The sequence below is a fragment of the Polyodon spathula genome, chromosome 17 (genome assembly GCF_017654505.1).
Source record: "Polyodon spathula isolate WHYD16114869_AA chromosome 17, ASM1765450v1, whole genome shotgun sequence".
Taxonomy (NCBI): domain Eukaryota; kingdom Metazoa; phylum Chordata; class Actinopteri; order Acipenseriformes; family Polyodontidae; genus Polyodon; species Polyodon spathula.
The window spans coordinates 7,130,684-7,158,026 of record NC_054550.1 but is presented as its reverse complement, the minus strand read 5'-3'; the positions used below and the strand labels follow the sequence as shown (position 1 = coordinate 7,158,026).

Sequence of the window (27,343 nt, the reverse complement as noted above, 5' to 3'; positions counted from 1 at the left end):
GTGTGTGTGTGTGTGTGTGTATATATATATATATATATATATATATATATATATATATATATATATATATATATATATATATATATATATATATATATATATATATGCTGGTTTTATATTCTTTAAAACACAGTACAATTATTGCAATATTCTGACAGTGTCAGTTAGTACTGAACTACTTTAGTTTTTAACTGTAATATGTTCTTTCAACAATAGTAATGTTATTTATATAACAGTTTAACTTTAAATGATTTTATAACGTGTATTTCTAATTCAGTTACTTCAGTATAACAGTTGCTAATATTATTTTACTGACCCCTTTCTCTGTTCATACAAAATCCAGTTGAAGCAGGTTTTAAGACACTTAGCCATTTTTTTATTTTATTTTTTTGGTGTTGATTAGTATGAGACACTACCATAAGCATTTTCTAATGCTCCTACCGTCTGTTATCCTAAAGTAATGAAAGAAACTGGCTACTTTTTCTCGTAAAACTGAAATATGCTAACAAGGCCTTATGATAAGAGCCTGCCAAGATTGACTCCTTCCAGCAGGTGCTTTCATAGACTGAACACAACATCTATCTGTCGTTTTCTATCAAGTATACAGATCTTTTTGAAAGGAACATATACAGTATTATTTTTAATATTGACAAAGAGTATATCATATTATTTCAATCAATACAGGCTAGTTTAAATCATCCTTTTCATATCAAATAACTCAGCAGGATTGGAACTCTGCGCCAGGCTCAGCTCGGACTGGCTCTGTGAACACCATGACATGCCTGTGCAGATCTGCTAAAAAACATTTTCTAAAACACATTACAGTCGTTACAATGTTTGTTGCAGTTTAACAAATATGCAATGTGTATCTCAAAGATCCGCCTGCTTCCAGTAGCTGTGATAGTCTTGGGTCAGTTTCTGCTTTCAGTGAGTCAGTTTCTGCTCACAGGTGTGGGTGACAGTCTTTATAAGCCTGATCAAAAACTTTAATCTTGTTAGCTGGGCTCCCATCTCTGCATTCTCATTCCCATCGTCAGTCGGCAAACACATTTTAACTGAATCTGGGTCCATCAAAGAACCGCACACCCTTACAACCAAGACCTTCCATGCAAAAGGATCTAATGACTTATAGCACAAAAGGGACGTGCCAGAACCATCTGTGACAGATTTGGAAAGGGAAGGAAAAATGGCATATCTTATGTGGTTCTATTTCTGTCTTTTATATGATAAAACATTGTGCTTTATATGGTTCTGCTAAATAACCTACAGTAAATACTCTGGGCTTATTTTCATGCTACCTTTACAATACAGTCATACTAATAAGTGCTACTTTTAGTAAAATGTTGCTCTTCATAGCGCTCTATAGGCACGATTTTCCGCTCTGGGCAAATTGTCCATGTAATACGTTCACTATGGAGGGGGCAATTTGCAAGTAATTTAGGCATATATCCTAGCATACAGCCGTACCCTGGGTAACTGAACGTGTCCAATTTTATTTTAAATGCAACCTCTTACTGTGGATTTGTAATATATTTGTCAATGGGGTTAGGAGAGATTAATGCATCATGAAATCTCAGTGGTACTGGGCTCTGTTGCAACTGATTTCAGTAAGGAAAATCATTTGGATAAATTAAAAATGTAATAGAACTCGTTTCTGGCTATAGATTACTGGCCAGCTTTCAGCGTGCTGGGAGCATTGCCCTAGAAATTGCTATCCTGCTAAACAAGGCTACTGTTTTTTTTTTTTTTTTTTTTTTAATGTAACCATAGGTTTGCATATTAGCAGTACAGGTATCCTGTGTTATTAATGTGTTAACTGGGATTTTTATTGTTTTGAAATGCATTCTTATCCTGACAACACATTTACTGAACTCTAAAGAATTTTCATGCTTCATTAATTTCAGTTCTTGCAATTTAATATGTGACTTTCCTGGCTGCGTTGTGTAAAGGGCTGTTATGATTAAACACATAACACTTCTAACACTAAACTTACAATTGAATATATTTCTAAAATGTCATTAGTGAAAGCAATGGTGCAGATATTGTGGTAATAGTTAGAGATGGGTAAAGAAAACAAAAACAAATCTAAATGTCTATCACACCAGTAACTGGTGACTGAGATAATGTAACTCGTTCTCAGATTAATAACATTTTCTTTAAAAAAAACAAAAACAACAAATAAATAATAAAAAAATAAAGCGCAATTCCTGCTGAACACTTCAGGTCTCAATCTGTAGCTCATTACTGCATTCACTGGGTTAACCCTTGGCCCCGGGGACTGTAGGATTGCTATGCAATAGGCTATGCTTCTGTTTTATGTAACCATGCTACTCTTTCAGACAGCCGAATCCCAGAGAGCTAACCTGAATAAAAAAAATATCAGATTAAATGAATTGTATTTCATTTGCATTCTTAACTTCAGGGCTCAAAGTCAAGTGGGAAGGTCCACAGTTTTGGCAAGAGGGACCATGCTATCAGGAGGAACCCTAACATGCCTGTTGTGGCGAGAGGCTGGCTTTACAAACAGGTATGAATATTTAAACCTGTTGCAAGAACGTGGATTCTTACTGGATCCATGGTACGTTGTTCTTTCACAGTCTCCTAAGTTACGCACTTTACAGGATCCACAAGGTAACTTTCAGCGCTCCATCAGAACCTTGTCCTGTAAGTATTTAATTTCCCTCTCGCAGCTCAGTGAGCACTCCTCAGTTCTGTCCTGAGCAGCCCCCCACTGCCATTCGACCACCTGCTGGTAGTCGTCGTTAATTGTGATTGTTTTCTCATGTGGACTAAAATCCACCAAAACCGTTGAATTTATTTTTGACCATAACTGAATGCTGATCCAGGCCCCCAGAGGAGAACTGCTAGTGAATTGGTCTACAGTATACCTCCCTCAAAGGCAATTAACAGTTTGATCCCTTCCAACAATTACTTTGACACCAAAGCCAATAGTAAAACCTGTAAAGGCTTACATGTAAATGACACAGTTTAGTCGCTGCTGAAAGAATTGAGAAAACAGAATGGGGAGGTTCTGAAGGAACAGTAATAATATATTGATGACTCTGGTATGCATGCATGCAGTCATTATTATCATGCATCACTATGTTCTAGCAGTAAAACCAAGTTGTTTATGTAGATTGTTTTGTCAAAATGTGCTACTCTTATAACCCTCTGCCCTAAGGGAAGGATGTGTGTTCATTATAAAACATTATTTATCTGATAGGTTTCTTGCGGGGAAACAAAAACAGAATGAGTTTTAGAGTGCTGTAAATGTGTGGAAGTTGCTATAAAGAACCTCGCTATATTACAACTGGTTGTTTTTTAGAAACAGAGTTTTATTCAGAATGAACGTTATTCATAAAAACAAACCTAAAATAGAATCATTTCATTTAAGAGTAGAGCAGTGCACTCTAATAACAACTGGAAAAGACAACCAGCTTAATACATATTCACAGATGGAGTACTTCTGATGAGACAGCCATAATAAATACCAAAAATCCAGTCAAGTTCAATTGCACAGGATGTACACTTAGACAGCCACAGACAAGCCTGTAGTCTCACTTCATGTTCGTAGTTTTAAACAAACTACAATAATACTCTCTTGGTCTTGCAGGACAGCTCTGGCATGAGATTGTGGAAACGAAAGTGGTTTGTGTTGTCCGATTATTGTTTGTTTTACTATAAAGGTGAGTGACGAAGCATCTTTCATTAATTAAACAAGTAGATATTAATTGATTAAGTAATTTAGGACAGTCAGATGTTCAGTTGGTTTAACTTCATAGTTAAGGACATCAGGGTCATTTTAATGATCTAAACAGTGCATGTTTTTGTTCTGTGGTAATCAAGCTAGCCTTGCCCCACAGGGGAGGTTTATAGACCTAATATTACTACATATCGTAAAAATACATTGTAAGGTACAGATTCTAAGAAACATGTCAAGTTGACAGTTGTTACCGCCATTGCCTCGGCTTCAGGCCAGTGTATGTACTGAAGAAGGCTCTAGACAAAATGTTTGTCTGCTTGATTTTAGCTTCTTAAAGGTTTTACCATCATTTAAAAATTAGTCTTTTAAGATATGGATAAAAATATGAGGTTTGCGGGGGAAAAAAATGTTTATACCTTTAAGAAGGTAGTATTAAAATGTTTTGACCATTTAAAATAGAAGTGTCTGGGTGGCCTATCCCCAGTTAAGTTATTAATTTACTTGCTGTCTTTGTTAATAAACATGCTGTCTTTAGATATTAGTCTTTCAGTAAAGCGGAACTAATGCTTTACCATTTAGTGACACACAAAGTGGAATATTAAGGGTGAAAAAATGTTTGCATTTCATATCCCGGCTACAACTGTGTTCCTCTATCCCAGTTTCTGTTGAATAGATAAGTGCTGGCACCATATGAAGGCAGTCCCTTTGACAGAACCTTGAAATTATTTGAACAAATTACACCATGTTAAACTCTGAACAAATATACATTTTGAGATTTGTTTTTGGATGGGTTTTCTGAGAAAAGAAATTTAAATAAGAAAAATACTCTGTGATAATAATTTAATTTGTTTTTCTGTTCCTTTCGTACAGACAGTAGAGAAGACACAGTCTTAGGCAGTATTTCTTTGCCTAGTTATGTTATTGCTCCAGTTGAACCTGAAGATCATATAAGTCGCAAGTTTGCATTCAAGGTAGGATTAAGAAGAAAATAGATAAATAAATAAATATATACACACACACACACACACACACTGTTTTTGAGGAATAGTATTTGTATTCAATCATAAAAAAAAAAAAAATTCCAGTCATGAAGGGTTTAACATGCAAGTTTATTAAGAGATGTGTGCAGTCTTGTAAACAGCACATTTTATGTAAGCTCCTCTTTGACTTGAACTGTAAGAAATACTCTTGTAAGTGTTGCATAGTCATGTTCTGTTAAATGAATAAATGAATCAAGAAATGAAAGGGGTCTGTTCAATTAATAAATAACACAGGAATTGACTTCAGTTAACAAGATCCTTTATGAATGAAGGTTATGTAAAACACTGCATGTGCAGTAAGGGGGGGGCAGGGTTGTCTTTAGAAGCAGTAAAAAAAAACTATATTTGAATGATTTAAATCTGCTTTTAGCTTAGCTTACTAGATTAGACCAGTGTTATGTGTTAGTGTTATATGTAATTTAATAATTTTGGAGAAACAAACCACTTTCAAAGGCCAGGCTTTATGAAGCAGTCCTCTGCCAGGAAATTTGTATATGAAATGTCATTTGGTTACCCTCGACATTTAGCACAATTACCACATTGCTCTGTGTACCATGAACATGACCGGACTCCAGTTCTGTTTGTCCTGGTGAATTGAAGGAACATAATTAAGGGGTCTTCACTGAAACCCATTCCCTGCCCTGTATTCCATTAGTCAGGACCCACTGGACTTGATATGAGACTGCTGTATGTGAACAACACTCATGAAACAGAGCTTTAGTGCAATAAATTACTCTCATAATGGATACTACTTCAGACAACAGTTATTCACACAGTGCAGCGTGTGACAGTTTCTTCTTCAGTGCACTGTATATGCTGTTGGTAAATTCAGCAATAGGTTGATTTATCTAGCCCAAATTAAATAATGCTAGAGTCATGCAGCTAGTACTACTAGTTAATCTTAAAATTAACAGAATACTCAGAATACTGAAAAATAAATTAATAATAATAAATTACTTGAAAAGTCTCATTATTTTTCTTTAATAAGATTTGGGCAGACGGGTCCACGTTTAACTATTTTAGAACTGAAACGAAAAATGAACTGCACTACTGTTAAAAAAAAGCTCAGGTGTAACATTCTGCTTTCAGTCAGTGCTTTTAAAAAACAGTATTTGATTGTGAGGAGCATGGCTCATGTTAGTTCATGTTTGTTTTGTTAAATAATACTACATGTACATGTATGGAAAGTTCCCATTTCATTTTCTTTCCAAAATTGAAGAGTAGTTATTAATTCTAAAATGTTCCAATTAAGAAGTGAAACTGATGAAAAATCAACAGGTTAATATGTATGTAGAGTGAAAGTTCCTGTATATTATGTTGTGGTGGATATTTAGTCAGTGTATTAATGTTGTGTATTTATGGTGTTCATTTTAATGCTGGTGTGTCTGTGCCATGTACTAACCAATCCTTAAATAATATGTTTTAACTACAGTGTGGCTTTGCCGAGGATTTGGGGATTGTGCAGTATGTGTGTTCATATCTAGTATGAAATTATGGCTGATGTTGATAAAGTTTTGGAAAATATACTGCAAAATATGCTGCACCCTCCTTTTATTTTAACAGAAATGAAATATGTGCATGACTTGGGATGACGTTGTCTTGGTCTTGATCTGGGGGTGACTTTTTTTTCAATGGAAAATGCCATGCTAACTTTTTTTTATTTTTTTTTTATAGTGATATATATTTTAGTAGTTTGTCTGCAACAGATTGGGCTTTCCCTGACTGGCGTCTGGCTGACCAAGCTTCTTTTTTTTTGCCTTAGTTGACATGTGCCGAGAGCTAAACCCATTGCCTTCTCTCAGCAGGTGGACATTCACTATGGTTTTAGTAAAAAAAAAAAAAAAAAAAAAAAAAAAAAAAATATATATATATATATATATATATATATATATAATAAACTTCCACTGTGACACTGAAGCATTCGTAATCATAATCTATGTGCATAAACCTTCCGATTCACTTTGAAAACCGACATAAGATGTATATACGTATTCTTAACATGACAATAGTGTTTTTATATTTATTATTCATTTATTACTATAACACTACAAAGTGGTTTTTAATAGATTTCAATAATTACAGTTAATGAATCACAGACATGCACTTGCAATGCTAACTTCGAGGTTACAGTTGTTTGGTTTATGTTATGAATATTTAGATGCATGCATGTCGCTTTTCAAAGAGATCTTGAAGTGTTATGCACATAGTTATACAGGTTTTTTATTTATTTATTTATTTTTAATATAAATGTAGTCTTTATTAATGAACCCTATATAGTGTCCAATTGAAATAAATCAGTACCAACCCTAAGCATGTTTCACCATCGCAACTGCTTATCAGCCATCAGCAGTTTACAGTTGCCAAGACATGATAGCATATGGTTATGTTTAAAAATGAGGATTTTGGTCATGCTCTAGTGCAGGCATTTTCGATATGAGAAGCACAACTCTGGCCTGCACAATTTATTTGAAAAGTTCAGGACTTCAAGGACCCTAAATGTCAACACCAGCCCTGCTTCCAATTCATTCTTATCTTTCTCATTGCAATTATAGTCTTTTTATTCCCACCTGATGCTGAATTAGCTTGGTGCTTTATTGTGCTACAATATTCACTGTCTTAACCTCCGTATAATCAATCGTAGGTGGGCTCAGCAGATGCAATTATATCTCCCCTTTCCAACACACAAAAAAGCAGCACCCTTCGGTGGCTATTATATGAAGTGTAGGCTCTCAGTTTTTTTTAATTGTCATCTGTCAGTGTCAGTCAACAATTTGATTCCTACATTTGACCATCTAGAAACACCTATAATAGGAGCTGTCATTTCCTTCCTCAAGACAAACAATGGAATTATTTAGCAAGTAATGCAAAAACACTTCTATATTAGCCAGTTATTTTGCTCTCTGGTGAATGCTCCCTTGTACAGTGGCAACATTACCATACTGCTTGCCATGGACTTCTATGTGACTAATACACTATATACAGCGATTAGAGCCAACAGTTTAAAGGTCGAAGCATCACATGACAGTTTGAAATAAAAGTCTGAGCAGGTACTTCGAACTCCACAGCCAGCAGGAGTTTCAGGTAAATAGAGGGTGAATTGATTAAAACCCAGTTTCAGAGCAACAAGACAAGAATACTTCTAAACAGTCTGTTTTGTTTGCTGTCCTATGTGTTTTGAAGTTTGTCATCACTATAGTATACAAAATGCTGTTTTACATTTTTATGTATACTTTTGCAATCTAGAAATGATGTCTGGAAATTGTATTCTGTAGGTTTAACATAAAAATGTGAGCGATTTCTGGCGGGCAGGCATAATTTGACAGCAGAACTGATCTAAGCAGTTCCTCTGTCCCAGTGGTGGCCAATACATTAAGTATTGAGATCCATCTTGGTGGATGTCAATAGGCTTTGTTATCCACCAGCAGTAAAGTGAACAAGGGGGTCACTGAGTGGCTCACCCAGTTAAAGCGCTGCCGCAGGGAGCGCAGGATGAGTCACAGAGCTTGGACGGCTCTGGTTTGCATCCAGGCTGTGCAAGGAGGCCGAACTTTGCTGGAGACTCCGAAGAGTCGTCACATTGGCTCTGACGCTCCCGGGGTGGGGGATGGGAAACTGGCAGGGACACTTTCTCCTCATCGCGCAACAGCAAACCCTACTGGCCAGACACAGAGCACAGTTAGAGTTGATAAAAAGCAGGGCTGATCTCTGTTCTCTGGGATCGGTAGCCTGCCCACCTCTGCTCTGGATTGCTCAGTAACAAGAGATTCTGGCTTTAGGCTTGTGATATTGGAACGTCTGTGCTGTTTGGGGACCCACTGCGATGACGAGAAAAACCATAATTGGACATTCCAAGTTGCAGTGAAAAATAAATAAATAATGATTGGTCACTTTAAATTAAAATAAAATAATAAAGTGAACAAGACTACAATGAAGTTAAATTGTTTTGACCAATTGTGATTATCTGGCTTTTAGCCAATGGTGTCCAATACATTACGATGGCAATGAAAAAAAAAATGCATATCCGCATTTTCAACTAAGAAAATACAAATATGTTCAGTTTTTTTTTTGTTTTTTTTTATCTGAGGAAAAGGAAGTCCTGAAAAGCTGCTGTGTATTTTGTGACCATTATGCCCAATAAAAATCACCCAATAAAAGTAACATTGAACATGTGAATGTGTTAAAATTAAAGAGCCATCTTAGTGAGGTAGACAAATGTGTCCCATTTTTGTTTTCTGCAAAAATGAAACACTGTGGCATAAAAATGCACAAAGGCCTGAAGTTTACTCTGAACTTTTGCATGCATTGGCTTAGATTTTTTTTCTAGCTTCGGCTCAAAAGACCCATTTAATATCCTTCAAGAATTTGTCAAATTTGGTAATCTGCTTGTTAGCTAGAAATTCTTTGATCTGGGATAATGAAGCACTGAACAACTTTTCCTCTACTCAACCAGCATACTCCAGAGTGCTGAATCAGATCACCATAGTCTGTATCAATTTCCTCCAGAAACTAAACAAACTGTCTGTGAAACAATGCATTTGCTCGGATTTTGTTGAAAAAGCTAACAACAACATGCATTACTGACAAAAGCTGCTGATCTGAAGCCTTAGCACACAATGGTTCTTGGTGGATAATGCAATGAAAATTCCAATGGAACTACAAAACCAATGGAACTAACAATCATGGCAGATGACAGATGACTATTCACCCCATCGAAAGTATCCACACTTCTGGTGCGATTGTGTAACCCTCGCAGAGCCAACATATCTTCAAAAGGCTCCAAGTTTTCCTGATCCACACCTCCAACCCATACACACAACTGGGCTGTATCATAAATGTCTGTGCTTTCATGGGCTCAAGGCTAAATTCAGCAGAGCTAAACAGACAGACTATCAGATATTTCATTGATTCTGCGCATCTTTGTGTTATGGCTCAGCTGTTAATTTAGGAACTCATTACATGATTGGAAAATGCAGTCTTTCACAAATCCTGCATCAGCAAATGACAGTTTTTCTTTTGCCAACAGCCAAGCAATCTTAAGCTACTCAACGTGATCATTTCTGTTTCACTGATTGCTGTTTTTAGTACCTGCTGAGTAATTAGCTACAGTTTCAAACTGACAATTTTACGTCCCATTCAGCAGATCCAAGTGGAAAATGTATCTGCAAAACAAGTGTGATTCATGATCATTTGGCGCTTCAGCTTAACAACAAGAACCACTCAGACTTGTGTTGCACATAAAAAGGTTTGTCATTCAGTTCTATAACGGAAACTTCCAGCTCCCGCCTTTCGCTAATGCTACGCTTTGGTGCCAACTTCGCCTTCTTTGAAACAGCTGGGATATTTTCATTCAAATCTCTACGACTTGAACACAGAAGGCTTTACCCTGTCTTTTGTAAATCACACCGCAAAGCGATCCATTGAAACCACCAAACGCAAACTGTACACTACAAACCAATGAGTTGAGGAAGCTTGTTGATCACGTTACTGAGGTATGGAAGCCAGTGTACAGTTTTTAGCGCCATCTGCTGTTTGGAACAAATTGAATTTTTTATTTTATGTATTCACTGTCAGGAATTATATTATTAAATACGCAATCAATCCTGTTGAAACTATTCTGTGCTTATGTGTTGATCCACCAATAATCTTTTGAGATCCAGGAATGGCTACCACTGCTCTATCCTAATCCCTTATCAAAAATGGTTTATTGAACAGATTATTTAGATACTCCAGGCTGTAAAACTGACCATGGATTTAGTACAAAAAAGAAAATATGTATTATTTCAATCCACAACGGTGGTTTTATGTAAACAGAGAACTATTACATTTTGACACCCAGTGAATACTTGTCAAATACAGGTGCAGTAAATTACAAGGAGGGTATGTCTGCTCATATTTTTAAATACTCTGGCCTACGTTAAAACAGTTTTGTCCTGATTTGTGCTTTTAACAAAGAATGAAAGCAACCCCCTTGTGTGTTTTATCCTTTTTTTTTTCCTGTTCTACTAATTTAGGAATAACTGAATTGTCTCATCTTGCCTTGTCACTAACATTACTTATTCACCTACTAACAGTTGCAACGTTAGAGATGCCCGAGTAGAATCACAGAGTTTCACTTTGTTTACAAGCAGGCTTACGGCCAGCCTCTTCACTGTTTGCTCAACTCTTTGTCCTTCTCTCATTCCTATTGGCCTGTTCCCTCACTTTGACCCCCTGGGTCTGCTCTTCTTGTGCACTGCGGGAGAGAGCCCATTCTTCCAGAAAGGCTATCCTGAAAAAGGCACCTCCGTGCATGAATAGGTATTTCTTTCTTCCATTATTTTGGGAATTGCTTTGTGTACAGTGTGAGTGTCAAGACACATTATTATTATTATTATTATTATTATTATTATTATTATTATTATTATTTAGTTTGATTTTTTTTTGTATTTCATACCACTGGTTATTCATGGGAGACAATGAATTGCACACTTGATTCATACATATATTAGAGTGACACAAATCACTCATTAGTTTAAAGCAATTCAGCAAGAATACACGGTAACTCACATTCTGCAATTTTTTTTTTTTTTTTATATATACTGCAGCACATGTGTGATACTCTGTAAAACAATGTCATGTACATCTGTGGCCAAATGCTTTACATCACTGTAAAGGATTAACTCATTTTGCTTCTTAATATCGAATTAAATGTGCTCAATACAGTTATGTTAACATGCACAGAGGGAGTGGTCAGGGCTAGTAGGTGATGCAGTCTAAACAGGAAGACAAAAGCCTGATATCTGCTTATCGGTGGGAGGTCCCGGGTTCGTGTCCGACTATTTGTCAGTTTTTCGTTAAGTCACGAGCCTAAAATTCTGGGCAATGCAAAACTTTTGGCCATAGCTGCATGGCTAACATTAGTCATAATACAGATAGGGGGTCTGAGAAGCTTAACTGCAGAACCTTTTTTTGTTATAATGAAAAGGGGCTTTGACAGACGACGACAATGGCAACACACATACCTGTATCCCTGTGTGCCTAAAGCTTTCCCTGGAGGAACCATCCTCGTTCGACTCACTCTTTCAGCTCTTGACTTCTGTTTATTAGGCTCTGCAATGGTCTCCTTGCCCAGGGCTGTTCAGACCAGCAACCTTTTTTCACCTTTTTGAACTCCTGAGGTGTGAAAGTCTAGTGCATTAGCCCACCCATATTTGGCACCTCATTTCTCACAGCTAACAAGAGAGTTAACCCATTCTTGCCCAATGGGCTTCAATTAATTTACACTATCAGAGATATAAATGCATTTCACTTTGGCTTATTTTAATTTAATTTTGTATTGTTATATTTTTTTTAATTGGCCAAATATCAGCATTGAAATGCTTGCAATATGTTGTCATCATTTGATTTGGTTGGAAGCAAGGAGGAAACATGCTTTCTTTTAGTATTTAAAGTAACCGTTTCCATCCATCGCCTCTGCTGCAGCAGGGTTGTTGTTCGTTGTAGGACGCAAGCTCAGCGTTTTGCTTGGGTAAGCTGTTGAGATCATGTTGGAACACCCACACAAGATTAAGCAGACTTTGGTCTATCAAAACATGCATTGAGTCATTGAAAGCCAAGTATGTTTTTTGGATTACTTATCTACACTAGCACAAATACCTTATCAAAAGTGAACGACTTTTCATGTTTTTTATTATTACTTTAAAGAAATGTGGTGGAGAATTTTATTTTAACACCGAAATATTAAGGACAGTGTAGAAGTGCTGACCTCACCTCTGATTAACCAAGGGACTGTCTATTCCTGTTAGTTCTGTACAGCAGGAAAGATTAGTCCCAGCTCCCTGCTTCTGAAACACATTTTTAGTTCTGGAAAGGGACTGCACTATGTTCAAGCACAGAGCCAACTGCTGTGACTTTTAGACTTTTATAGTGTGAGGTAAGACACTTTAGGGTAAATCATGGTATTGTTGGTCCAGAGCACTGATGTCAGGTCAGTGTCACTCAGATGTGAATGGTGGATTTAATAATACAATTAGAAAGAGTTTAACCGGTTTTTACACAAACATATTTGTAGACTTGGCAGTTTTTAGATATAAATAAAGAAGGAAATATATAAATGCATTTGAAATGGCAATTTTTAAACAATGAGGGCTTTGAGGGTGGGGGAAAAAAATTACATTTTTAATGAATGCATCAGCACTGCTTTTTTTTTTTATTTTATCAAAGCACACATCAGCGTTCCTCTATAGTTACTGTCTTAAAATAAATGGTGTCGTGTAGCAATTTTTAATTGTGAAGCAGTTAAAACTGTGTTTAAGCAAACATGCTTTTAAATGGGTGAACAAAGTATAATTAAGCTTTCAGATTCAGTTAGTTTTAGTACAGTAGTGTTATTAAAAATAATGTTTTTAATGTGTAAGAAGCAAGACGTTACATTAGGAATATCATTGAGGAGCTTTCATTTGGTCAGTGGGCGAGGATCGGCAAACCGCATCTTTCAATAGTGGATGTAAAATTACGTTGTCAAAACATTAAGCTTTACCTTGGTAGATTTATCATCTAATGGATATGTTTTGGAGCATTGTGTTGTGTGGGGCACAGCTGTTCTTTTGGTGGAATTCTTACTAGTATTAGGCATCCAGACATTTTCTAAAAGTGTACCTTTACTAAGGATAACTACATATTGTGTCAGTGTTTCATTTTAGTTAACTGTGTTAGCATGCTTTCAGATTTGCTACTCTATGAAGCGCTCTGGGTTGGTGCTGATTCGTTTCTCTGTTCTTTACAGGCTACCCATACTGGTATGCGATCTTACATTTATAATAAGAACTCTATCATTGGGTCCCAGGCTGAGCACTGTGGGATGAGAACGTATTACTTCAGTGCAGATACACATGAAGATATGAACAGCTGGATCCGTGCCATGAACCAAGCAGCACTAATGCAGACCCACACGGCAGAAAGGTTGGTGGAACATTTTTGTTCTTTTGTTATTGTATCAGTTTGCTTACTGTGTAATATGGAGTATAATACTGATATAAACAAAGAAAGAAAATAAATTGTGTTGCATTATGTTGACAAAAGGGACCAACCTGAATAAATTGGTGTGCGAGAAGCGATAAATAACAATAAATAATAAAAACGTTTGTTTTGTTTTTCAAATGTATACTTGACATGACGTTCTGTAGATGGTACGGGGTAGTATTAAAGCAGGTTGATTCTATGGTAGTATAACACCCCCCCCCCCCCCCCTTACCCCCCCCCCCCCCCCCGAAAAACAAAAATGTGCAAGGGTCTTTTGCACAGCAGTGTATGTTTCCTTGTTAATTAGTGAAGCGTGCTGAGGAGTAGTAGAGTCATGTATAAACGTGGTGGTTATGAGTGGCAGTACCTGGCTTTAATCTTCCCGATTCATTGTACCTCAGCTGCAGTAGCCTTCCATTCTCATTCTCTGCACACGCTGTCTTTTTGGCTTGCCTGACCTGAAACTGCCAATTAGTAAGTAATGGCTCAGGTGGTTTCATAACAGGGCTGAATCAGCACAATCAGGATACTAAAGCAAGCTATGAGGATGGAGACATGAAACTTAGTCTGTTTTAATAGCAAGAGATGGCAGTGTGTCAAATCACTTTGGAAAGTATCTGAGGGACTATACTTCATTATTTTGCATTGTCAGCAAAAAGAGACCTTGAATTATGTTAACTTGTTTGGTAAAATTAACAATTGCCATATTTTTAACAATGGATTCCACATTTCTGTACGACAGGGTTATAAGCATTTTCAGTTGAAGATAATGGGGCTTTTTTTAAATTGTCGGCTTTCACCTAAGTGACACATTCCTTCAGTGTGTGAGATGAAATTGTATGGTCATTTTCAACACATTCATACCCACGAGCACGCATTTCCAGAGGCCACAATTTTATTTACCGGTATATGTAAAATATGTTAAAGAAGAGCCCTGGGAAGTAGAAAATATGTCCTATCAGATTGATTTATAATGAAGCTGTGAATGTTGGGTCTGATAAATGATGAAATTGGTAATGAATGTAAACACCTTATTTGCATGATGCATTCTGTGTAGATGTTGGATGATTTCCATACAGTAGCTTTGAGAAAATTGTATATTTTAAAGCATAATACCATCATCAGTTATTGTTGGATGGCACAGGGGAAATAAATCAAATTCCTAATAGATATTACGTTGATTTGTAATGATCAATCTACTATAAGTATTTGCCTCAGAGTAGAAACTTTATTGCAGTATTCAATTCAAATTATGATTCTAGTGTCTATTTGTCAGTGAAGGACAGTTAGGGTGCTTTTCAGCTGTGGGAAACTAATGTTTTTCAATGAAGAAAGCTCTATTCTAAATTGTGTAATAGGAACATTGGAGAAGACCTAATAGGCACAAAGGGTAAATCAGCAATTGATGAAAAGAGAATACCCCTTGTGCTTTATTTGATTTAGTAATGTTTTTATCTATTGTGTCATTAATAATCTTTTCAGTTCACTGGAATTCATAATTTACAGATCATTGCTCCATGATTTCATTTTTCACAATTCATTAGCTTTTGGCCTTCTGTAGCCTTTTGAAGAGAAACTGGTTGTTAGTCATCCTAATCATTCCAGGTGTTCCAGAGGGTGGTGCGGGGGTATTTAACCTTAAAGACAAAATGTGGTGTTCTTACAGAGAAGCAGGGAAAACGGAAAAGCAAGCCGTTCCCCAGACGAACCACGTGAACTCAAACAAGGGCTACACCCAGGCAGCGGTGCCTCCGAATCAAGAGCGGACCCTGAGACCAGTTGGCGAGACGCTTGGCTTCGAGAAGCGGGAGGAGATTCGTAAAGAAAGCGAAGATGAGGAGAGGTACGGCTTTTGGAAGGACACGCTCGAGGACCAAAACAAAGTGAAGTCTCCAGCGAGGGTAGTGGAGGTTGACAGTTTGGTTACTGAGCCTGTCGGTTCGTCTCGTGCCCAGCCGGTCCAGAGGAATGGAACCCTACCCAGCGCAATGCCAGCGGAGCAGAATGGAAACCCTGTGTACAAGAGAGGGTTTGTGCCCAGAACAGACACAGAGAAGCATGTGCAAAGAAAGACCAACTTGTCACAGGTGGAGCACTGGGTGAAACTGCAGAGAGGAGACTCTAAAAGGTGAGTGCAAGTTTCAGAGCTTTTAAAATATGCCTCAGAAGACTTTTACTGCTATCTTGATGTGTGGCATGCATTTGAAATTATGGTACATTGTACTAGCATGAACACAGAGAATATTAAGTAATCTCTTACAGTGTTGTAGTTCGTGTAATGTCATTTGAAGATTGGAATACCAAAAACACTTTAGCAAACTGCTCCATCTAGTGGTAGACAGATACTGAAGTAATAAAATCTAACTGAGAAATGTCAGGTGGTTTTATGTAGAGAAACCACCAGACATCCATCTATAAAACTGGTGTTTGAAAGTTGAAATCAGCTGTAGAAAGTAAAATGTGTGATATCAAACTTTGTGTAATAATTTGTTGCTCCTATTGTTTTTTTTTTAATCAAGCCTACTGTATGCACTTGTGCTGTGCTTTATAACTATTTTTCATTGCCTCATTAAAAATATTATTTCACTTCAAAAATTGATTGAAAATTTGAGACAGAGATGAAATGTAAAAGAAAACAGAGGGATCTCAATATAAGTTTGCAGGGATAGGACAGAAAGTGCTGCAATGCAGAATGTACAACATTTTTAAATGACCATCACTCGGTGTCAAGTGTTGGATATGTTAAGTGTAGTGATGTATTCTGTTAGTCATTCTGTCAAGCCAGGAATTTAACTAAGTGACAAAAAAAAAAAATGTTACGGTTTTGGCCAAATGACAACTACTTGTATGTAGTAACTGCCTGATTTATTAGAATTGCTCAAAGGGGATTAATGAGCTTTACACAACAGGGCTTTAACAGCCATCAAACTGATTCCAGTTCCAGCCTTCCAGCATCCGAACAAACTCTTTCTCGGAGAACTCCTGCCAGCCAGCCCCAGCCGAGCACTGAGAACTACCAGACTTTGCCAAAGAACTCCCGGCAGCCATCGAGCAGCCCCCCTCCGGTGTCTCGCAACCTGCCAAGCGATTACAAATACGCCCATGACCGGGTCAGCCACTTTCGCATGTCCAACCAAGAGCGCAAGGCCCACAAGGAGGGCACTGTATGGCAGCTCTACGAGTGGCAGCAAAGACAGCAATTCAAACACGGCAGCCCTACTGCCCCCATATACACAGGTGCTCCAGACTATGTCGACTCCAGTGCCCCAAAGGTTTCATTAGAGGCCCCTCGGTCCATTTCGGTACCACCTTCCCCCTCTGACATCCCCCCAGCGGGACCACCACCCAAGGCCTTGTCGCCTCGGAGACCGCACACTCCTGCAGAGAGGGTCACGGTTAGGCCTGTCGGTGAGAGGCCGACTGCTGACATCCCTGCATCAGGTTCGCCACGCAGGATACGCGCTCATGTTTCAAAGGTAAGAGCTTGGTGGGTGATCACTGAGAGAGGGAGAAAACAGGTTTTGTATGATGGAAGCTGTTATTCAATGTAACAGGTATATTTTAATAAATCAGTTAATTTTGTGTCTGGAATATTTTAGGCCCATTTCTTTGGGTATTGTATGAAAAGGGTATTGGAGCTGCTTCTACTAACAATTGAAGCTTTAATTAGTGCATCACCTATCTAATTTTGTTGAAAGAATGGACATGTATTTTGTGCAGTATAAGAATAACAAAAGAGCGGTGAAAAAAGTTGAAAAAAAAGCTACTCTATTCAGACTTTTAAAATAATTTAAAGTCTTTGCATTTCCAATATTCCATGTTAAGTTTCTGGTTTCTTGTTAAATCTTTCATCCTTTTTTTTTTTCATCCTATACCTTTACAGAATTCCCTCAGTGTGGATTATTAGTAATATGCTCCGAGCAAGATGGGGCCCTTGGCAGACTTTGTTTCTTCGGATGTAAAATTGAAATAAAAATCTATTATGCAGCAGAAAAATATACAAATGGGAACAGTTCCGATAGCCTTGTGTAGCTACTTTTTGCTTGTAGCAAACAAATGTTATTTTAAGAGAGGAGGTTTAAGATAATTTATGTGTAACTAATTAAATCTCTTGTTGTTTCTGTCCTGCAAGGAACCAGGGCTCTGAGCGATGCTCAGGCTCAGTGCTAATCCTACTTTAGTGCTTCTGTATGTACAGTAAAAAAATGTCAAATCAACAAAGCCTTTTGCAATTAAAAGTATTGAAGAAAATCTCCACTAATAATTCAATATCACTGTTGAAATAAATAATAATCCGCTGCAGTCATTATTTTATAATGAGACTTTGAAGTATGATATTCTTCAAACCTTGAACATTAGCTTAATTCTTTTGAATTATTTATGGTTAAAAAAAATAATTAGTCTGCTTTTTTTGCAGTTTAATTATAGGAAGGCTTTAACTAAGGCTTTGAAATAAATTTTCTTCTTTGCTATTTTTTTATACCCATTTGTATACAGCTTTTTAAAGCACCACATTGTAGCACATCTTCCTTTTTCCTGGTTCCGTTTCACTTCCTGTGTCATAATTCCTAGACCATGTCAGTCAGTCTGACACAGGGAGTAAAACTGTACCAGAAAGAGCAGCTTAAGATATAGTTTTATAAAAAAAACAAGCAAAGCCCAAAACATTACCTTCTAACATATACTTTCTACCTTCAGACAGCACATGTTGACAGACGCTCCTTGCCACCAATGGGCTACATGACACACACAGTGAGCGCTCCCAGTTTGCATGGGAAAACGGTAAGGATCTTATAAGTAAATATTAACAGTAGAGTTTGGTGGTTTGAAAAATGCATTAAAAAATGCACAAGATTTAATGATATACTGATATATACATTGTTCGATTTCTTTTAAATTAAACAATTCATAGCGTAAGGCTAATCATGCGCAGTCTTAGACACTACAAGGACCTTTTAAAGTGTTATTTGCCACAGCTTTACTCTATTAAGAGTATGTGAGCTGGCCACACACACATACAATCCCATTTAAGTTTCTAGTACTGAACTGAGTGTCATACTGTGTAGAGACAGACAATCACTCAAACACTTTCACTTGAGTGGCAGTGATGTGATGGGTTGATGAGACTGTGAACCTGCCCAGCTAACTCCCGCAGTGAAATGCTGCAGATTGAAATATCAGAAGACCTAATAAGTATGTTAATAAAAGATATACCTTGCAAACAGTGCTTCCTCTGTTTTTTTTCTGACACCTCTAACTAACTGCAGCCGGAGGAGCTGACCTTGCTTCTTATTCAGTTAAGGAGACATCAGTCTAAGATGGCAAGTGTGCGAAATGACACTCTTGTCCATCTGCAGCAGTATGATGGTTCAACCAAATCCACTCTCCAGGTCAGCTGCTGATTAGCTCATCTGCTGCGGCATTCGTACGCATCATGGTGTTGCTTGTTCCTGGAGTTTTAATTCGATTGTGAAATGTATATGTTTTTACATGAATTTTCATTTGTTAATAGCAATGCTTGTGGCTTCATGGTATATTTGTTTGCTGCTGCTCTGCCTTCATGACAGTCACTTTATTTGCTTTAATTGCTGGATATTCTCTACGTCTGTCCTTTTATGGCTAAAGTGGTACAGACACTGTACTTCTGCTTGCCATTTATGCAAAAAAAGCAGAATAGATTGAAATGAAGTGAGGAAATTTGGCAAGATTGTCTTTAGAAATCTGTGCGCTCCAGTAATGCATATTTCTATGCGCTCCAGTAGTGTGTATATGTAAGGGATGTTCAAAACAACAGTCATGGAAGCAGCCTATTCCAATAATTAAAGCACAAAATAGAAAAAACTCACTTCAGCTTCGTACAATTAATGTATAAAGAAAAAACACAACACGAAATAATTAGATTTTGTAAGGTGGTAATAGGGTATTAAGTTCATACTGGGAGTAAATGTGTTTTTTTAAAGGATTATGTTTTTTTTGCATACATTATGTCATGCCAGTCTGCAATCACCCACATTATCTCTTCTTGAATCTGTTGCTGGCACGCTGGAGGAGCATGGCGACACCTCCAAGGTGTTTATGCTGGAGAAAGCTGTGCTTGGTTTTACTGCTTTTCCGCAGTCGCCACTGTTGTTTGACCCTACTTTGGCTGCTGTGCTGTGTGACGGGATTCATAAAAATATGGGTATCCCATTGTTGTGACCGTACTGTGGGGTCTTTTTACAGGCACATCGATTTGTCATCACTGTAGGGAAATAGAACACTGCCTATGTAATAAGACTATGTGCAATAACCACAGAAAAAAGTCACATATGCTGTCCACTTTATTTGACTTGATTAGACATTTGGTATATATAAGAAACCCTATTGTCTTTCAGTTTTCTATATTTCTACAGCTGGGATAAGAAAGCCACATTGTTTATTGTGCAGAATACCTCTTTATATAACTCAAACATCAGGGATCATTTTTTATTAACTCGGATGTTGCTGATATGCTAAGATTTGCATTATAATAAGCTGTGATAAATGATGCAATATTCTGTAATTTCCTCCTGCTGATGGTCGTTTAATGATGCAAGACACTTTTGAGCATCGCTGTATAATGAATTTTCCCTTCTCTTTAGAAACAACAAAACATTTTATACCAAAAAACAGTATATAAAAGAAGTACTCAGCATCACCCATGCTAACACTGATTCTAAAACTGCATTTGACTCTACATTATTGCAGCTTGTTTTATTTGATTTGTTTTTCACCCCTTACTGAAGGCTGATGATACTTACATGCAACTGAAGAAGGACCTGGAGTATCTAGACTTGAAGGTGGGACCTGGCGTTTTTCAATGCCACTCCTCCTCCTCTTCATCTCTTCCTCTTCCTAACTGTGTATTACTCACTTATAGTCCTCTCTCTCTCATATTTGTTCTACTTCTAGGGTAGCTGCAATACTTCTTTCTCTAGAGGTCTAGTTCCATCTTTCATGATAGACTGAGTAGTCCGGGGCCCTCTGGTGGCAAAAGTACCCTAGAGCAAATACAAACAATATTATTTGTTAGTGTCCCCATTTCAAAACTAACACAATCACAGCTTTGGGTGCAAGTTGGTTAACATGAACACTTTGAGTTTTGTAGCTTTGAATACTGAGAACTCTTAGGCTGGTGAATACTGTGTACACAGGTAAATGAGCATAGGTGTTCCTGAACAGGCAACCTACCTTTTACAGATGTATAGGATAACCTGCCTCAAACCTCGTAATTCCATTTAATGAATTTAATTTATTGAAGCACAATTATGTTTCTAAACTCGAAGGATTAGAAAGTACTTTTTTTTTTTTCAGATAACAGCCTCTTTGTGTAATAAACTTTGTACTGCCTGTGGCCTGTAACATTTTCTCTAAAGCTGAAGCTTGTGATTTAGAATACATTGAGTAACTACTAATAGTAAGCATATGAATGTATCATTTAGGTGTGAAAAAACTTGATATCCCACAATTTCAGATTACCACATTCTTGCGTCATGTTTCCATAATAAAACTATTTAGTGGAAGAGGAAAAGGATTATGATAGAAACCTTGACAGCCCTCTAACATTTCAGTATTTCATTTATTCAAATATCAACAAAAAAGATGCTAAAAACATGTTCATTTACAGTATGTTCTAATGTAGACACAAATAATTAATGCAGTGCTTGTCCTGCTAATTTCCATATGTATGGCTCACATATTACAAAGTTGTAGTTAGGTGGATTCTTAAACAATACAGGAACATCGAGTCCACATGATCAGCAACACTGTAAATATTCATGACAGCCACGACTATCTACCTGTAAACCTGAAATGAAATGGACGTGTTTTGTAATAATGATTTCTTTCTAGGGTGCATTGTTCATTCTTGAATCACCCAGTATGCTGGTTCATTATAAAGTTTGTTGTCCATTTTGCCAAACAAAATGAAACAAAATCTGAAGGATGTCGTCGATCATGTGTTGTGTGTCTTTGCGAAATTGCCAATTTCCTGCGACTTTTAATAACAACATAGTAATAACATAGTGTACAGGTGACTGTCTTATGACCTGTGAATTTCCACAGCAGCATTGCAATGTCGCCAGCAGACTTTTGTATAACGACCATTTATATAGAATAAAAGTCACAATTATATGATTTGTCATTTTTAACTCTTACTATATCATAAAACTGTACAGTCCTTGGACTACTATAAGAACTAAACGCATTAGACACTGGAGTCTTTTCAATAGATCTGAACAGAAGAGGAACTAAATAATTAAAATAAGTCCCCTTTGTACTAAGGTAAAAAAAACATCAAGTAAATAACTGCATGTGAGCATGTTTGTAAAACAATGTACAAAGCCAGTGAGGATCCTGTTTTATTGTTTTTAAATGGCGGCTGTATTTAGATCAACTGAATAGAATCCACTGTCTTTTATAACTAGATGTTTCTGTTCTTGTTTGAAACAGATTAGAAATATTAACCCTTTGATCATCATGGTTCACAAGGTGTTGCACAACTCTGCACAAGGTTTACGGCCCTGTTTAAACGTAAGGATGTTTGCATAAAAAAAAAAAAATTAAAAATGTGTGACCATTTCATTGCTTCCTGGAAACCATGATGCATTTTTACAGCACTGAGGTTGGTCGAGATCTCAGCATAGTTACACAGCTTCTTGTGGTTAAAATGTTGTTGGCTCTTTCTCCGCATAACAGCATTGTGTTTAAATGTGTTGTATTGAGTTGCATTTTTAATTGTTTCTTGCTATTTAAGAAGGCACGGTAGTGCATGTGCTAAGCATTGGACTAATGTGGGCATTTTTATTAGCTAGTGATAAGAGCATAGCATTCTTTTTATATACATTTGCTCTTGCGTATTGGTAAACAGTGTATCAGCCTGTGAACTGATCCAGTACTTGTTTGCCTGTCTGTTTAAACTCATGCTGAGTTAATGTGTAGGAGTCTCCTTGAACTGTATTATTAAAACAAAAATAACAAAAGTGCGCACTGATATGACAGGTCTTGTTTAAGTGTGTGAATGTAAACATTTAATTAATGCCATTTTGTTTTTAACTCAAAGCTTTTTAAAAATCATTTCTGAAGTTAACTTCAGTGAATCGCCACCATTAGACATGCAATGACATCATTGGGGATTTTGTTTGGGGGAGATGGGACAGCATTTACACTCTGCCAGTGTTTTTTTTTTTTTTTTTTTTACTAAGGGGAGTGTCGGCAGGAGAAATCTCCATGTATTGTGTAAAATATCCAGCAGGTGGGTTTGAAAAAAAACTCTCAGCTGTTAGGGAGGTTTTAGGTACTGGCAGTGTGTGGGAAAGATTTTCTGACAGTATTTGCTGTCTCCAATCTCCTAACATTTACACTGAAATGATAAATTCACTCTGAGGTAAAACACTGACAGGCGGATTACACCCCTCAAACAAAAAATCTCATGTGCCACTAAACTCATGTGATATTCACCATATTTGTGAACATTTTAAGGCGATAAAACATGACTTAGATTTCATAAATAAAAATGGCTTTTTTTTCATATTTCGATTTACTTACAGTAGACTTGGATTAGATCAAAATTTCACTACTGACAGCCATTGTCACTTTAGTGCTGCTATGTTGTTGTTTTTTTTTATTTTTATTATTATTATTATAGTTGTGGGGATCAATATAAACCTGCTATCCAAGCACGTTTTTGAAAGCCCTTCTTGAGTTTCTTTGTATTGGCTTTTGCTTCATTTTGTGTATTGCATTGTTATAGCATTTCCAGCAACCTCATTAATGAATACACACTTTGTCCATTCAAAGGTTATATTCTAACATCATGCAAGTTTATGGTTGTATTTACTTGGACTCTGCTCTAGTATTTATTTTGAGAAATAATTAAAAATCATTAATATTTCTGTTCCCTTGTTTCCAAAGGTGTCAGGGCGTGATGTCTTTAAAGACAGATCTGCAAAACCTCTTAAAATTGCTGAAAGTGATGTGGATGTAAGTATGAAATAAGTTACAGTTTAACTAATGTAAAGCAAAGTGGACTCAAGTGGAATACCTTTACTAATTTATAAGTTGTATTGCTTCCATTTTAATGTACAGCTGAGGACCAAAAGCATTGCATCACCCTACAGAATTGTATCAAATTTTGCTTCATCAAGTCAAATAAAACCTGCTGAATAATGTTACATTAACATATTGAATTACATACCGTTTTGTAGTTTTCCATATACAAAAAACTGAAAAAAATATATACTTCGAAATCTAACACGTAGTAAGTACTACTATTGTGGCTTCTGATACTGTTGCAATATAACAGTTTTTTTGATTACAGAATTTTTTATCTTTTATTCAACATCATGTTCATATAATTTTTTATTATGTCTCAATCCTAAAATTCTAGGATGAGCAAAACTTTTGGCCATAGCTGTATTTGTAAATATGCTGCTACAGATAATCATTGTGAAACAGAATAACATAATGTTGCCTGTTCTTATTGCAGAAAGAACACGAGTAGAAATACATTAGAAGGGTTTAAAATAATTTGATTCTTGCCAGTAACTCCTGGTGTATTCCAAGAGAGCTTTAATGAACAGCTATCGTATAAAATAAACTGCTCCAAATATCACTCACTGTATCGACCTAACATGCCGTTTGTATTACAAACAAAGCAACAAATGTGCTCAAATTTGCATCATATTCCCAAGATAGTATTCCCAGGATAGTTTGACATATATCTGTAAACAGATGTACATGCACCGTAATACGTTCCCAGATTGTGTTACTCTCATACTATGCTTAAGAATGTGTACATCCGGATTCATCATCTTTGATCTCCAGATGCATGTAGTGTAAACGTGTGACATGCAGCCAAATGTACCAAAAGCTACTCTTCCATATATCCCCCAAATCCAATGCTTTAAATAATGTTTATACCGAGCTTCATCCCAGCATACGTACGACTGCCTCCACTATATCCCAGCCAGGATTGGGTAATGGGAGGATCTAATCCGCACACAGATAACCACTTGGAAGAACATCAAATGTATTTTTCAGCTTTCAATTTAACGAGAAAAAACATGTCAAGGGATTTCTATTTTAGCTTCTTTAATTTTTCAGTTTGATCTTCGATACTTATTTTTATTTTTTCAAAGGTAAACAAAGTTTGTTGGCTTTCTGCGATAACATTGCTTTGTTACACCATTTAAATAAATGTCCAATTGATAAATAAGTAATATGAAGGATGATGTATAATAATAATAATAATAATAATAATAATAATAGTAAGTATTTCATCAATAAATTATTTTGCTCTGTAGAGGCCGCTTCCTATAAATAAAAAATATATATATATCTAAAAAAAATAAGTCACAGAATCTAAGTAAAGTACAAAATAAAGAAACAAATTGTAATAACCTCCTGCAAAGGAAAAATAAGTAATAATAAAACAAAAAAACTAAAAGTATTTTCCTTAACCTCGCTTCAAACCTAATGACAAAAAAACACATTCTTAACAGATAATACTGTACAAATCAAGTAAAATAAAAGTACTGATTCATGTAGGGTTACATTACAGTTGATCTGGAAATGCTGCCAAAGGCCCTCATGTAGCAACAAAACAAACAAACAAAAACATTGATGCAGGATTTACTGTAGAATTTCTTGCATATTACTTTAGTTCATTGTACTATAACAAAAAGCCAGAGTTTTTATGTGGTGGTGGTTGTTGTTGTTATTATTATTATATTATTATTATTATTATATTATTATTATTATTATTATTAGGCATTGAATTGAAATAGTGCCTTAAGCAAGTGTGCACATACCAAATTAATTTATTTGAACACTGCTCTATTTGTTATTTGATACATTTAGACATCACTTTTGCGGTTAACATACCAATATAGTTAGAGAACATTAAAGTAACAGGTAGATGCCAGTTAAAAATTACAAAGTAGCCTGTCCTCAAATGACAGGTTTAAACACCCCGCAACGTTTGGAATCCTGCTACATGTTGAGATGTGCCTTTGTCTGCAGGTGAAGTTAAGCCGGTTGTGTGAACAAGACAAGACCCTCCAGGACTTGGAAGCGAAGATAAGGATACTGAAGGAAGACAAGGTAGCTGTCTTGAGAAATCTTTAAGCACTTTCATGGGTAGGACTGTATACATTTTCATGTAATTCTCTGAATTCAGTCCTCTTGTCCTCCGTTGTATGCAAAGCTAGTCACTGAGTCAGAGAACATTTGACATTATGTGATTGCACAGCCTAAGAGACAGATGACAGGCACTAAGAATGAATACCTGAAGGAGAGGAGTTTGATTGGCAGGATGCTTTTGAAATTAGGATGTTAAGAAACAAAAAATGTAATCCTGTGGCAAGCTACTAGCAACCCTGAGTTTGAGCATTGTTGGTGTTCCAACAGGATAAGCTGGAGTCCGTTTTAGACGTGTCCCACAGGCAGATGGAACAGTACAAAGAGCAGCCAGCCCATGCAGAAAAAATAGCCTGCCAACAAAGACTTCTGCAAGAGGACCTGGTTCAGATCAGAGCCGAGATATCCAGAATCTCGACGGTAAGCCTAGAAACACAATTGTTTTGGGTTCACCAACATGCCGATACCCTGATATGGTCTTTTTTTTTTTTTTTTTTTTTTTTTTTTAATGTGACATTGACTGACTGTATCTTGCAGGAAATGGAAAAAGCCTGGAGTGAATATGGGAAGCTGGAAATGGACGTTGACCAGCTGGGAGAAGCGCTACAGGAACAAATGAACAGAACAATTCTCTCTCAGGTCTGTATTTCTTAGTATAGGGTTCTAATGTCATAACCTGCTACTGTATTTTATCACTTGCTCTATAATGCTGCTTTTAAAAGAATAAATACATTATTTATAAAGTTAGAGTTGTGGGGTTTGAATATCAACTAAAAATGAGATGTTTATACCGCTAACTTGTTAGATTGCTTTTGCACCAAGGTGTTTATTTTTGCACTAACAGTTGACAACTTTTTTAAAGCAGGAAAAATCACAAATGCAGAAGGACTTGTGGAGGATTGAGGATGTGATGGCAGGCCTCAGTTCCAGTAAAGCCAATTATAAATTTACCATTGATTCTGTTCAAAATCCAGGTGAGAGACTGAGAATGCTGCACTGTAGCACCTTCACAAAGTTGTATTGCTTGTGATAGTTCTGTATTGCTTATGCTGTGCATGCCACCTAGTATTGTGTTGTGTATAACATTATCAGTTCTCTCATGCAAAAACTACAACCGATTATTTTTACCACTATGCAGCAGAGGTGCCAACTTCCCATTTTAGCACTACATTGGAGTGAGTAATAACCACCCTATTTCCAACCAAAATCAGAAGTGTCTGGAAGTGCTTGTATATCTGGAAGGTTGGCTGCTCTGTGTCATGCATACATTGACAGTTCTCATTGTTCGTGACAATCATTACTAGATGTTCTCTTGTCTCTCCAGAAAGACAAATTGTGCCTTCAATGTCATCGCTATCAGTGCCTTCGTTGTCCATGTGTGTCTCTGAGCGGGAGAGTAGATCGTTCATGCAGCGCAGCTCCCAGCTGAGTCCTTCAGTGGAGA

General features: G+C 36.7%; 1 protein-coding gene across 19 annotated transcripts in view; it reads left to right on the top strand.

Moving 5' to 3' along the window:
* The window catches only part of LOC121329758 (pleckstrin homology domain-containing family A member 7-like), a 117,211-nt gene that overhangs the window by 78,522 nt on the left and 11,346 nt on the right, over positions 1 to 27,343 (top strand). For 10 of the 19 annotated variants that reach the window (XM_041275519.1, XM_041275514.1, XM_041275529.1 and 7 more), the window contains 15 exons: positions 2,423 to 2,527; positions 3,614 to 3,686; positions 4,574 to 4,674; positions 13,508 to 13,683; positions 15,410 to 15,871; positions 16,682 to 17,219; positions 18,442 to 18,525; positions 20,508 to 20,561; positions 22,213 to 22,293; positions 23,674 to 23,742; positions 25,783 to 25,863; positions 26,170 to 26,319; positions 26,437 to 26,538; positions 26,762 to 26,873; positions 27,224 to 27,343. The exon at positions 27,224 to 27,343 is cut by the window's right edge and continues 98 nt beyond it. In XM_041275519.1, coding sequence (XP_041131453.1) covers positions 2,423 to 2,527; positions 3,614 to 3,686; positions 4,574 to 4,674; positions 13,508 to 13,683; positions 15,410 to 15,871; positions 16,682 to 17,219; positions 18,442 to 18,525; positions 20,508 to 20,561; positions 22,213 to 22,293; positions 23,674 to 23,742; positions 25,783 to 25,863; positions 26,170 to 26,319; positions 26,437 to 26,538; positions 26,762 to 26,873; positions 27,224 to 27,343 — 2,308 coding nt within the window. Of the gene's footprint in view, positions 1 to 2,422; positions 2,528 to 3,613; positions 3,687 to 4,573; positions 4,675 to 9,636; positions 11,041 to 13,507; positions 13,684 to 15,409; positions 15,872 to 16,681; positions 17,220 to 18,441; positions 18,526 to 20,507; positions 20,562 to 22,212; positions 22,294 to 23,673; positions 23,743 to 25,782; positions 25,864 to 26,169; positions 26,320 to 26,436; positions 26,539 to 26,761; positions 26,874 to 27,223 lie in introns of those variants that run through there. The other 9 variants (XM_041275518.1, XM_041275515.1, XM_041275517.1 and 6 more) reach the window with 9 other exon arrangements.